This window comes from Trachemys scripta, chromosome 10, assembly GCF_013100865.1.
Source record: "Trachemys scripta elegans isolate TJP31775 chromosome 10, CAS_Tse_1.0, whole genome shotgun sequence".
NCBI lineage: Eukaryota > Metazoa > Chordata > Testudines > Emydidae > Trachemys > Trachemys scripta.
Window position 1 is genome coordinate 70850137 of NC_048307.1, and position 13591 is coordinate 70863727.

General features: G+C 46.9%; 1 protein-coding gene across 3 annotated transcripts in view; it reads right to left on the reverse strand.

The window, feature by feature from the left end:
* The window catches only part of FANCI (FA complementation group I), a 40421-nt gene that overhangs the window by 233 nt on the left and 26597 nt on the right, over positions 1 to 13591 (reverse strand). For all 3 annotated transcript variants that reach the window (XM_034783424.1, XM_034783425.1, XM_034783426.1), the window contains 14 exons: positions 13005 to 13184; positions 11445 to 11608; positions 10735 to 10814; positions 9704 to 9820; positions 8538 to 8589; positions 7577 to 7704; positions 7342 to 7410; positions 7101 to 7191; positions 6393 to 6577; positions 5019 to 5075; positions 4878 to 4937; positions 3980 to 4063; positions 2368 to 2463; positions 987 to 1112 (listed from right to left, as the gene is read on the reverse strand). In XM_034783424.1, coding sequence (XP_034639315.1) covers positions 987 to 1112; positions 2368 to 2463; positions 3980 to 4063; positions 4878 to 4937; positions 5019 to 5075; positions 6393 to 6577; positions 7101 to 7191; positions 7342 to 7410; positions 7577 to 7704; positions 8538 to 8589; positions 9704 to 9820; positions 10735 to 10814; positions 11445 to 11608; positions 13005 to 13184 — 1489 coding nt within the window. The remainder of the gene's footprint in view (positions 1 to 986; positions 1113 to 2367; positions 2464 to 3979; positions 4064 to 4877; positions 4938 to 5018; positions 5076 to 6392; positions 6578 to 7100; positions 7192 to 7341; positions 7411 to 7576; positions 7705 to 8537; positions 8590 to 9703; positions 9821 to 10734; positions 10815 to 11444; positions 11609 to 13004; positions 13185 to 13591) is intronic.

The window sequence follows — 13591 nt, forward strand, 5'->3', positions numbered from 1 at the left end:
GAAACCACTCACACAGAATGGGAACTAGCTCTCTTCTTTCCACATCAGGGCTAGTGTTCCTCACCCAGATACTGCCACTGAGAAAAGCCCCATTAATGCATGCTTATTTTATCTGGGAATCAGACTGAGTATAAGCTCTGAGGCAGGAGCCTCCTTATTGTGTGTGTAGGGTCTACTCCAAAAGGTGCTGACCACTGATGTGTTACAGTAGATCCTAAGGGAGCAAACAGATTAAGCCTCTAGGACCCAGGACATTCTAGCACTCTCACAAATGCATCAGTCAGAGGGGAACAGATTCCTTTCCCGGGGAGCTTAAGAAAGGCTAATAGGCTACTTTGCTTTCAGCACTGGAAATGAGGAAAGGGCCCCTTTACACTACAGGAATGGAAAGCAATCTAAGGCAGTGCTTCTCTTGAAGTTTTTGTTCTGCAGAGCATTTTATAAATTATTTTATCCTGGACACACACCCTCCCCCATCTTAGGTACAAGCCTGTTGGGCCAATAGTAGTCAACAAAATGCAGCATGAGTGTCCCTGAGTTAAGAGAAATCTATAACCACTGACAGTCCTAAAGCCATGAAGCATTAAGAGTGTAAAGGCACCAGTCAAACCTGATTCTTTTCACCCGTGCTAGAAAATCAATAGTTATGGGGAACACACAGCAGAATGAATATGTGGGCTTTTCTAAAGTACTGTATATAATGTCTCAGTTTAAAATAAAACTGGCATCTTAAGTGAAAGCTAGATCAGGGCAAAGTGCCATCCCTGTGACGTGACAGTGTGGTGCTTAGCTCAGCAGAGTGGGGTCTCTACCATTTCGCTCATGAAATGGGCAGATAGTAGATTAGGGGTTCCCCTGTAAAGATGGAACTAGGGTAGGCTCACTTTACATGGATTTAACACACGCCCAAGGAAAGTCCAGCCTCAGCTGGATCTCAGAGAGAGTGGCCTCCGTGAGCCCTGGCATTTGCTCTTGTGAGTTCTGACCTGGTCATTGTCTGGTTCATTCTCAGCATCGTCAGTGTTGTTCTCCTGCAGCGCACTCTCCAGCGTGGACGCGTTGATGCGGAAATCCCGGGAGGTGCTCAGCTTCATGTACTGCATCAAGTTCACCTACCGTAACCAAAAGAAAATGAGTATTTCAAGGCTGATTGCTAGGAGAGAATGCTACAGCATGAATACCTGTTGTAATGCAGCTTTCTATCACTGCCCGCTCCTCCCCTTAGTGCCAGGGCAGAGTCCTAGCTCACCTTCCTCCCAATAGCAGTGTGTGACTGGGGCAAAGTCTAGGTGACAGACTGATGTTTTCACTCTCCTTTTCTTTCATCCTGGGTGTGTTCAACATCCCCTGCTACCACTTTCAAATGAACAAAGCGACCTACTTTATGGGTTTTTTTAAGGAGGTAGGAGCAGGGCCGGCTCTAGGCACCAGCAAAACAAGCTGGTGCTTGGGGCAGCACATTTTTAGGGGCGGCATTCTGGCACGGGCCATGCTGCCCCTAAAAATGTGCCCCGGCCGCCCTAACTCACCTCCGCTGCTGCCGCTCACGCACCGCTGCTCGCCCTCCCTCCCAGGCTCTCAAACCCGGGAGGGAGGGGGAGATCCCGAGCGGCCACAGCACGCGAAACAGCTGATTCGCGCGCCGCGGCCGCTCGGGATCTCCCCCTGCTTCCCGGGTTTGAGAGCCTGGGAGGGAGGAGGAGACCCCAAGTGGCCGCGGCGCACGCGCTGCTTCTCCCTCTCCCTCTCCCTCCCCTCCCTCCCTCCTAGGCTTGAGAGCCTGGAGGGGAGGAGGCAGGGCTGGGGATTTGGGGAAGGGGTGGAGTTGAGGTGGGGCTGGGGGGGGGGTAAGAAAAATAGTGGGGGGGGGGGGGCAAAATTGTTTTTGCTTGGGGCGGCAAAAATCCTAGAGCCGGCCCTGGGTAGGAGTAGGCAGGAACCCTAAATGTGTATATTACCCTGATGTCATCTCAGCTGAGAGCCTTGGCTAGGAATGGTTCTTTCACACCACTTGAGATGAATGGGCAGAACAATGGCATTAACCCTTTCAGTTTCTACTCAACAAGAAAATACAAAATGACTAAGTCGTCAGAAAGCTTATGCTTCTCCAAGTGCCTGCATTGATGCCAGCTGGCTGAATGTAACGTCAATTTAGAATAGAAAGTCAGGCCAGGATTGGTGAGAAAGTTGCCATGATGGTTAATTTCTTCTATGGCAAGTTGCATTGATAACCGCAGTAGTAACATTCATTTAGAAAACCAAGTAGTGGTACGACAGCCTTTCACACTGATGTTGCTTTGTTGTATGTCTGTCATCTGTCCTTCAGCCACACACAGCCACAGACTGCTGGAGAGGAGGGCAGATTACCTTTGACTTTTTGGAGAGATGGATAAGGAATTTCTCATATTGCTCTATAGCAAAAATCAGGTTTGGGATTGGCTTGGTCTCCCGAAGCACCTTGGCCTATAATACAAAAAAAGGAAGGTTGGAAGTGAACTCTGAAGGTTCCCATAGTAAACTTAATGCAGTGTGAGCAGCCCAGGTGTGTAACAACGCACACATTCATATGATTCTCAAATTGCAGCCATCAGCCTGGATCTCCATAACTGAATGGAAGAGATTTAAAAACCTATTTACCAAAGTTGCCAATTGCTTAAAGGCATTATACAGAACTCCACTTTCTCGTGTCAAGGGACGTAGTCATGGAAATGGAAGGGACCTCGAGAGATCATCAAATCCAGCTCCCTAGGTTGAGGCAGGACCAAGTAAACCTAGACCATCCCTGACAGGTGTTTGTCCACCTCCCTTGGAAGCCTATTTCTGAGCTTAACTGTCCTTATAATTAGAAAGTTTTTCCTAATAGCTAACCTAAATTTCCCTTACTGCAGATTATGCCCATTACTTCTCATCCTACCTTCAGTGAACACGGTGAACATGATGCTTCATTACTGTAATTCTAGCCCATCTCTGGTTCAGACAACCCCAGACTGTCAGTGAACTACTTCAGTACCACACCACTGGCACCATCCCTTCCCTTGTAGCAAGTATCAACTCCATACCAAACCTTGCCAACTTAGGTTCAGGATTGTTTTTAAACTGACTGGATCAGGAGTACCTTTGGAGCGGGTATTCCATGGTACTTCTCCATGGCTTTGAACTCTTTCTTCTGACCATTCCCGAGCTGGGTTTTTCCATTAGGCAGCACCCATTTCTGACTCTCTCACTGCATTTCTGCTCCATTTATTTTCTGTTATGACCTTCATTTCTAATAACCAACCAGGAGGCAGCATCCAACTCCAGGTAAATCTGCTGTCCTTAGCAGCATCACCTTACGTTCAGGGAGCAGTGAGGAAGTCATTGTCTTTGCTATCCTCACTGCTTTTTATCAGCAAAGCACCGGTTCACTTGAATGGCACAGGAGTGTCTGAAATTTGACCAGCTGTAAACTTAACAGCAGATAGCAAAATGCTTTTGATGAATACGAAGGGTCACGCACCTTTAAGCAGTGAGACTAACCCTCCAGTTCCCACTCTCACTTTTCCAACTCAGTCACTTTCACTTGCAATTATTGACCTAATTTAGTCAAATGAAACGCTCCATCTTTCTCAAGACACTCCAACAGCACATTGCAACAGAAATGTGCTAGTATTGCCAACCCCAAATGTTCAAAATAATCAGTCAAGCACCAAAAAAATCAGGAGATTAAAAAAAGTCAGATTCTTGTTGTTTGCCTTGTTTTTTGAGCCTTTAGGGTATACTTGGGTTCTATTTTCAAACTTCTCCACAGCCAGGAGGGCTACAAACTTTGTTTTTACTTAAATGAAAGCGGAGTTTGTGGTATATTTACCTGCTTTCCAGAGACAGAGCTTTAAGAAAACACCAAACATCACAAGCTTCATGATAAAAATCTCAGGAATCAACACCACTGCTATATCCACTGCATGCAACCAGATTCTAACAGGGAGTGAATCAAGCTCACCATGACTGTAGCAATTGCAGCAGTTTCATCCTCTCTCTTCTTTTTCTTCGCCCCTGCAAAGCTCAGGCTTTCGCTGTGGATGTTCTGAAGGAAGAAAGCACAGGGCACGGCTAGGGCTAGCATAGGGCTAGCAAGAACAGCCCGTAGCCAAGTCATGGCAGACAAATGTCCTCTTTGCGGCTAGTGCAATGTTAACAGTTCACTGAGGAATTTGGAGGTTTATAAAAGTGAGAAGCTAATAGCACTGCCAGAGCCAGGGATAGGTGTTTATGCAAGCTTTCCCCCATCCTCCCCAACTCTGCCAACATAGCTTAACCCTGAGCTACAGCTCCCCCTGTAATTCCAGCTCTGGTCTCCCCTACGTGACTCTGGCAATACCCCTTGGTCCTGACCTGAAGCACCCTTTGCTCAACCATCCTTAGACATATCTGTCAAAGTACCTTAATCCTTACCCACACCATCACCTTGAGCAGAGATTGCCAATTATATTAATGTCTGTGGTGTGTGGCTGTGTTGTATTGGGAGAGTCTCTTCCATTTGCTGTTAATAGTAATACCAAACTTGCCCAAAGAAGCCACATGTCAGTATCCACACGTGCATATAAATAGAAAGTGATCTAACACATGGCTTAAAGACCAGCACATCAGCCACTTCCCTCCCTTTCCCAAGCTGAAATCAATATTCTTGCTCTGTCTGCATAGAAGTTTAATTCCTTCGTTACTGAAGAAGAATGTGTCTCTTGCCATGCTTACATAGGGTAAGCTGAAGTTTGGAATGATCACAGCCTCCGGGCACACCATGGAGGGTTCAGAAACAGGCACTGCTGATTTTCTCATTGTTCCTGATACCCCCCTTTCGTGCTGAAGCATGTGTTTCACAGGAAACTTAGCCCACTTACCTGTACATATGTGATGAAGGCGTAACACTGTGGAGTCAAATGGGAACCGGAGAGCTTCACCTATGAAGGAGCCGAGATACCAGTGTTATTCCTGACACAAGTGAGTGCGCTCATCCCTCAGCATAATAAGGTGGCACTCACCAGCTTTTCCAGCCTCCCTGAAATTGTGCCCAGGCCACTGCGGCAAACTTGGAGATACTGCAAGAAATACACAAGAGAGTGAGCTTCCTTCAGACACCTCCATTCATCCCCTGAAACCTGTCTTTCCAGGCAAGGGCTGGAGACAATTCACTCTGTGACATTCCTTGGCCCACTGAGCACATGGGAGAGGGAATTCAGACAAAAACAAAATGAAGACTCCCTGTGCTCAGAGGGCTAATTGCTTCCCCACTTAGGGGGAAGGGGTTATCCTTCTCCGATGCAGTCACACCTTATTTGGACATGGCAAAGTGAAGTTCCTGTCCCGTGCAAGTGTTAGGAGGCAAAGGAGGGATTGTGAGCAAGGGGGATGTTCACTGCAGTGGTTTTCAACCTTTCCAGGCTAGATCAGTGGTTTTCAACCTTTCCAGACTACTGTACCCCTTTCAGGAATCTGATTTGTCTTGTGTACCCCCAAGTTTCACCTCACTTAAAAACTACTTGCTTACAAAATCAGACATAAAAATACAAAAGCGTCACAAGCACACTATTATTGAAAAATTGCTGCCTTTCTCATTTTGTCTGTATGAAATTTGAGTTTGTACTGACTTTACTAATGCTTTTTAAGTAGCCTGTTGTAAAACTAGGCAAATATCTAGATGAGTTGATGTACCCCCTGGAAGACCTCTGCATACCCCCAAGTGTATGCGTACCCCTGGTTGAGAACCACTGGGCTAGATGTTTCTGAGGTTGCCTTTGGAACAACCATACTGCACTGTATGAGTGCTTATAGGAAGAACCGCTGCAGCCCACACTAGTTAGGATGGAAATTACAGGAACTATCAGGGTGTAAGCTAGTCACCAGTGGGACAGAGGACAAGTTCCCCACACATCATGCATGTCACTACTGCCCAGGGGCATAGGGAATTCTTTGCCTTCCTCCAAAGCATCATCTCAGACTAGATGGGCCATTGGTCAGTCCTTATGTGCTAATTTCTACATTCCTAGGTGTCAAGCCATGGATAGGATGGGGTGGGGGTGGGGGGGAGTTGCATAGTGTGAATGACACATGGTTGTCCAGTGAGGGGCCTGCAAGATTACAAAGCATGCAAGAGACACTCCCAGCCAAGGGCAGCAGCTCTACCCTTACCTACTAAGCAGGAGAGAGGCACCCTTCGCCTTTGCTAGCTGCCGCCACCACCTAAAGGCCAGGAAACTCATGTGCATGCTGCCACTGGAGGAGGGTGAGGATTGGCATGACTACATCATGTTGACAGTCCCAAGCCGCAGATGAGCTGCTGCCACTGTTAGCTTGTTGTGGGGAATGGGCAGAGATGTTTAAATCCCATCCTGCCAGTTCAGCACAAGAGCACTCACATGTTTGATGAGGGAGGTGAGAATGGTGTAAGTCTTGCTAAGGCTTCTCAGCAGAGTGTCCACACAGCTCCCTGCAGGAAGGGCTGTTTGCACCAGCTCATGGTAAGCCGTCAGCAGTGTCCCCAGATGCAGGATTATAGCCTTCTCCAGAGACTGGATCTGGCTTGATGCCTGAGAGGAGTCTTCTAAAAAGAGAAGAGAGAGATACAGCCACAGCCCATACACACTGACGCTTTGGGGGAAGCGAAGTAAAAATCAGTGCACATTGTGCTAAAAGTGGTGCTAAAAAAGCGCCCACTTCTGCCCTTCTCAGAACTAAGATGTAATCTGCTCTGATCAGCTCATGGTAAGCCATCAGCAGTGTCCCCAGCTGCAGGATTATAGCCTTCTCCAGAGACTGGATCTGACTTGATGCCTGAGAGGAGTCTTCTCAGTTCCCAGCAATCAACACAACACTAAAGACGGGGAAATACAAATGTCCATCTTCATGTGCGAGGAGGGAGGGAGGGAGAGAGAGAGTTTAAGGGTTGTCAACTCTTACATTTCCCTCCTGGCACCAGCACCAGGGAAGTGCCTTCACCATCTATGTTGAGAAGCAGTCTTAGTAAGTTGGCTGTTCAAAATAGTGAGGTATTTCTTTCCTACCTATCTCTATCTTTCTTTTGTGGAGCTCTGTGGCCATTGCAAAGCAGAGGGCCATTTCATTACCTGATATCTCCAATACAAAGTGGTTCTTAAGCTTCTTGATCAGCCAGTCCACCTCTTCAAGGACCTTGTCTGCTTGAGCCAGGACCAGCAGCTAAGAAGAAAAGAGAAAGCAAAACAGATTTTTGAAACATAGTTTAGCACATTAGAAGTTCTGCAGCCCACACGTACCAAGGCGAGTCTTGGCACCAGCTGCACAGTAGTAGCAGAGAGACTGGGTCTTACATATACTGTTCCAACTCACACAGGCCGTAGGGGCTGCTGTCTTGATGTTCACAATAGCAAAATGTGATTGATCCTCCACTTCCATATCCTGTGGGGAAAGAGAGAGACTCTAATAATCAAATCTTTGGATTCAGTCACATGCTGCATGGATTTGGGGCTTCTTCCAGGGATGCTGCTCAGACACACTCCACCTCGGCTTTGGCAGCACCAGGAGATGCTAAGCTTACACTGAGAGCTGGGGTTCTGGGCCGCACCTGATCTATGTCTCCAAGGTGAGCGTGGATATCCTGGGCGAGCTCACGCAGCAGGCCGACAGGGCTCTTGTAGAGAACATGGAGATTGAAGAGCAGGGTCAGCAAACCCTTACAGCAAGGAGCATCCTCTGCAAGAAAGGAGAGGAAATGACAGTCACCAGGCATGACACTCCACTGGCTTTTCAAGGACTGTCAGACATCCTGCTAGGATGAGATCAAGCATGCATTTTACTATAGCCTACATTTTCAGGAGAGAGAGACAGCTTAGGCTGTACGGAGACGCACTGCATTAAACCCTTGTTAAAACACTGTAGTTACAAAAGAGGAGCTTGGAAGTCAGGCAATTTGCAGTTAAGGTTCCACAAACAGCCTTAGCTCTGACCCTACATCCCTGCCCTCCATTCCCCTTAGCTTATGATTAGTCAGATCAGGAAGTTAGAGACATGAGGTATTTCAAATAATATATACTTCAAGGAGGAAATGAGGTAGATTGGACCTGTCAGCTCATAGGGGAATGGTGACTAGGAGGCAAATGCTACTGCACTGCAAGGTAAAAGGGGAGATGTTGGAATTTCTAGTCATCAGCAAGCAGTTGAGTGACCATAAGCCGGGACAAGAAGTCCAAGAAGAGTGGCTATCTTTACAGAACAAAATACAGTCCTGACATGCTTACTGGAGGAGGGGAGGGAGGTGAAATTAAAGATTCACACCCAACATTCAGCCTGCTAGAGCCACCAAAGACAACTCTAAACTGGCTCTAGCACATCCCATACTATTTTCTGCAAATCCATTGCATTTGTCAATAAAACAAGGCTTTGAGCTTGAACCCATCAAAGGGATGAACGGAAGAGGAACTCAGGAGCACAGTATCAAAGGCCCAAATTCAGATCTATTGTGAGCAGGTGCAACTCCATTGACATTAGAACCTCAAGTCTGAATTTACTTCAAAAATCTTACTCACCCAGATTGTTTTCCTTGCAAATCTTGACTGTCCAGGAGAACAACTGTATGAACTACACAAGGGGACAGGGGTTTTACATGAATGAAGTCACAAAGACAATGCTAAACTGAAAAAAATTGGTCTGAATTCAAGAAATACTCTCAGCACAATGGTAGCCAACCATCCACGGAAATCAGAGGCACCTCCAGCAGACAGATGCCCAGACAGGGTCTGTGGAGTTCTACACCTAGGAATAGTCTAGATGCTTGTTTCAAGATGATGCATTTCACATGAGGGTCTGTGGTCTCCCCGGACACAGCCTCTTACTGAAGAGAAGAGTAACTACAGTCTACTCCATTTAATCCAAAGTAAGTGAGGCCTTCATGTTCCTGGCAAATTTTCAATATGGCCGTTGGCTGGGTAAAATTTGGTCTCCCTTACTCCAGCCCTTTAAACGTTGTGTGTGTGTGTTAGAGGGGCTAAGCACTCAACCATTCTTCCTTGAAGAGCTGGGGCTAAAGAGCCCCCAGTGGATCTGTTCCAAATAGAAGAAACACCACACTTCAGCATGATTAGAAGCTACTAGTCAGGAGCCCAGGTAGCAGGGATACTGTAGTCCAGGTTTGAGGTGTGTGTGGGGCAGGGCCAGGACTTCTGTGGAAGGGCAGGGACTGCTGCAGGTCAGGATTAAGGTGCACTGGCAGAGCTATGCAGGGGGTCTGGACTGCCACAGCAGGAGGATGGAGATCAGGATGGAGGGGCTGTCTCTTTGTCATGACTGGACAGCACCGGGACAATAGGGGTAGGGGGCTCTAGGTGGTACCACAATACAAATAATAAAGGAGAATTAGTAGAGGTATCACAGGGAAGCATGTACAGCATCTGCCTAGATTATGCAGGGCTCCAGCCAGTGCTACTGCTCCCTCATGAATTTAGCCTTCCTAAAATGTGTCATTCCTGAAGGCATTCAGGGTTGTAGGCTAATGTTTGGTTGCCAGTTATCCTGGCAGCGTTTGGTCTGCTTGCAAGCACAGAGGGGAATGAACATTTCAAAGTCTTCCTATCACCATCTGGGGGTCTGGAATCAAACCAAGATGACTACCTTCTCCCAGTGTATCATGGGCTTCCAGACCCCACTAGTGCCAGCACCACACACATTCTCACCAATCACTAGCTCTGCTAAGTACCTGTGGAGAGGAGGGCTCCAGTAGCTTGGACAAAGTGGAGATAATAGTCACAAGCGATAGGGCTTCCTTGCTGTTGAAGTCATCGCCAGCACTGCTGAGCTGGTTCACCAGAGACCTCTGATTGTGGGAAGGAAGGACAGAATCCAGTACATATGCATGCTTGGGTCATTTTAGGAGGTAAGTAACCAAAAACCTCTGAGACTGGAGCATGTAAAGAAATCAGCAGCCCCCCCAGCATAGGCAGCACCAACATTGAAGGAAAGCAGAATTTCTTACAGAGATAATCAAGATGCTTTTAGAACATATCTGTGAGCATCTGATTTTGTTCAAGCTGTTAAATAACAGCTAGTTTCTACTTTAGTGAGGGTCTTACAATATTCACTGAGGTGTGGATTGTATCTTTGGTCCCTATAGTTGCTTTCTTATGCACCGTACAGACCACATTAATGGAGGGATGCAGCTCCTTATACACACCCAACTCAGTCCCAATATGCACTAAGCCTTACTGAGCTTCCTAACGTGTGAAATCCTTCTGGAGGTGCCAGTGAATCACTCAGTGGGTCAGTCACAGGACAGTTTCTTTTCAGTTGGTAGCAGGCTAATAGCCTAGGCCAGTGTTTCCCAAACTTGGGACGCTGCTTGTGTAGGGAAAGCCCCTGTCGGGCTGGGCCGGTTTGTTTACCTGCCACCTCCGCAGGTCTGGTCGATCGTGGCTCCCACTGGCTGCGGTTCACTGCTCCAGGCCAATGGGAGCTGCTGGAAGTGGCATAGGCCGAGGGACGTACTGACCGTCGCTTCCAGCAGCTCTCATTGGCCTGGAGTGGCGAACCGCGGCCAGTGGGAGCCGCGATCAGCCGAACCTGCGGACGCGGCAGGTAAACAAACCGGCCCGACCCACGAGGGGCTTTCCCTACCCAAGCGGCGTCCCAAGTTTGGGAAACACTGGCCTAGGCAAAACATCCAAAGGTACCCCCAAGTTATCTCGTGCTTTGAGACCACTCGCTACCCAGAGTGACATTTCTGCTGCTTACCTGAAATTGTCGGATCTGGAAGGTAGCTTTCTCGGTGATGTTAATATCTTCCTCTTCCTCAGCATCATCATTAGCAATATCTGAGAGCGAGAGATGACGAGTTAAGTGCAGAGGCCAGCATCCAGGATTTAGTACAGACACATACACAAGCATGCACGCACATTCTCCTTTGCGGCGGTGGTAAAGGCCACAACAAGTCTGAGGAAAACATACTGGAGAATTGTGGAGGGCAAAAAGGATGGTTCAAGGCACGATTTCAAACAGGAAGGTACCATGGGGGAGGGATAGCTCAGTGGTTTGAGCATTGGCCTGCTAAACCCACGGTTGTGAGTTCAATCTTTGAGGGGGCCACTTAGGGATCTGGGGCAAAAATCTGTCTGGAGATTGGTCCTGCTTTGAGCAGGGGGTTGGACTAGATAACCTCCTAAGGTCCCTTCCAACCCTGATATTCTATGATTCATGCCAGACCTCCAATCACGCTCTGCCAACAGAGACTATTTGCTTGCTTCTATTGAGCCCTAACATCTCTGGGACTGGCCTGAGGCAAGAAAAGCCAACTGGAGCTCAGTGACCAGCATCACTTCTGAATGACATGGAGTCAACTCTCTCCTTATCCAGGGGTCCAGTACAAAGCCTCCACAGCACATATAGCCCCATTAGTGAGAGTCCAGGACTGAGCAGATCTGTTTTGTCACAGCCAAAGTGCCTACCCAAAGCGCGTAGAAACTGGGGGATCTTGGGCTTGTAGAGCTGTTGCACTGTGTTAAATATCTTCAGCAAACCTTCCAAGCACAGCAGTGAGATGCTCTTGCCCTTCTTCTTCCCAGACTCTTCGACTGCAGTTGGAATTGAAGTGTATCTCCATAACAGGACCCTGAAAGGGGTGGGTGGAGAGTTAGTTTCACATGTTCTAGCATAGTTGGTTGCACAGCACAAAAACTGGAATAGAGCCAGTCCTGCACTCCACAGACTGGATCTTCTCTTAGTACCATTGAACTGGAAGATCTCTTCCCCACAAGTAGGGGTGGGGAAGAGAGATTCATTTTAAAGGCAGAATTTGTTTTGATAGAAGCTTCACAGCCATTGTTTTCTATGCATTCTTCCTGTTTGATCCATCTGATCATTTTATTCTTCCTTCTCCCCATGTGCCTATTGACCTCCTGCTCCTACTTCAAATCCCTCTTTAAAAGTTCACTCCCTTTCACATGGCCTTCCATCCCTCACTGGCTCAGGGTGCCCCCGCCCCATGTCTGAACCTTTATTACTGGTGTCATATTTGTCAATTAGACTTATGCAACTTATCACAAGGATTTTGTCTCCCTACAGTTTGTGTTTTTGATGGGCCAGATACCTGTACTGGGCGCTATATAAATAAGATTGTGAATGTACAGAAAAGAGAAACTAAATAGAGAAGTCTTGAAGAATGAGAAGTATTTGGTCTGAGGGGGACCTGTAATGCAACAGTCTTCCTGTTCTTAACCACCAAGAATCTTCTTTCCCCTTCTTCAAGCTCACTTCTAGCCTTATCTTATCTTATCATGAAAACCCCTTTATTCAGATGGGTAGTTCTAGCTAACGTGTAATTCCATTGGCTTCAATACAACTATCGACATGGGTAAGGATTATTCACACAAGGAGGAGTTTGAAGGATCAGACAGAGACTATAGGTTCTTTAGAACAGAATGTGTTTCTTTCTTTCATGATGTTTGTGTAGCATGTAAATGTATATTACACAAAAGTGACATCTAATCAGAGTGGTACTAGACGGTCATCTACTTTCTACCATCAGAGGAATGAGGAAGATACAGGACTAAGGCTTTAAACTCAAAGGGAAACAGACAATTTTTGGCTAAAAGTGAACTCCTCTTTCACATGTAACTATTTCAAACTGTAACTGGGTTCAAACTAAATTGCCTCCCAAAGGCCTGAGAAGTCTGGTCTGTAGCCATTCTAGTTTCTTACTGTGAGTAACAAACTAACTACCAAAAAGGGACTGGCAAGCAGGGTTTTACAGGGAATGGCTTTTCCATCTCTCTCATTATGCCACTTAGTTAATCACTCACTTTGGTGGAGAAATCAAGGTGTCTGCTGCTCAGATGTCTCAGGAACACAGGAGGCAATTTTGTTATAATTTGGTGCTAATTACAGTTTCAAACAATTGCCACTGACTATTGCTCTTTCAGACTTTTACATGAGAGTTTCAGGTGTTTAAAAAAAAAATACATATTTGCAGTCCAGCATTCTAGTCTCAAAGCTACATAGCAACTCACCGAGTAATTTTGCAGAGGGTTTGGAACATCTTCTCTGGGTTCTGTCCATCAGGTCCATCTGTTTGACCTGTCTCCTCCAGCTGCTGCACCTTCTGCAGTGCTACATTGACAGCGTAACGCATGAATTCACTGCTGGAGCGCAGAACAGCCAAGCTCTCCTCATGGCTTTGGGCACTATCCCTGAAGAGTCAGATGAACATTTTAAAAACACCTCCGAGTCTAGGAACACATCTTAATGTAATGCAAAGGGCTAGCCTATAAGCATTTTATCTTGGCACACCAGAGCGCACCTTTGGTGGGCCCTGTGTGGAATGTAACTATGTATCTACGTAACTGTTCTTTTTAATTTGCCACATAAATGTGCTTCAGAATCTGAACTTTCATTTAAAAGAAATAAATGGAGTCTCTAGCCCAACAGCAAAATCCTCTCCAGAGAGGAAGCAACATAGTCCAGTTCTTAGTTTAAGCCACTGGGAGCAAATACCCAAAAAACAGAATTTTAACAGCCTCTTCAACCTCACTCAAATCCCCAGTTGGGGACAAGTGGCAGTCTGCTCAGCAGAGGCCAAGAGCCAGAACAGCATGGG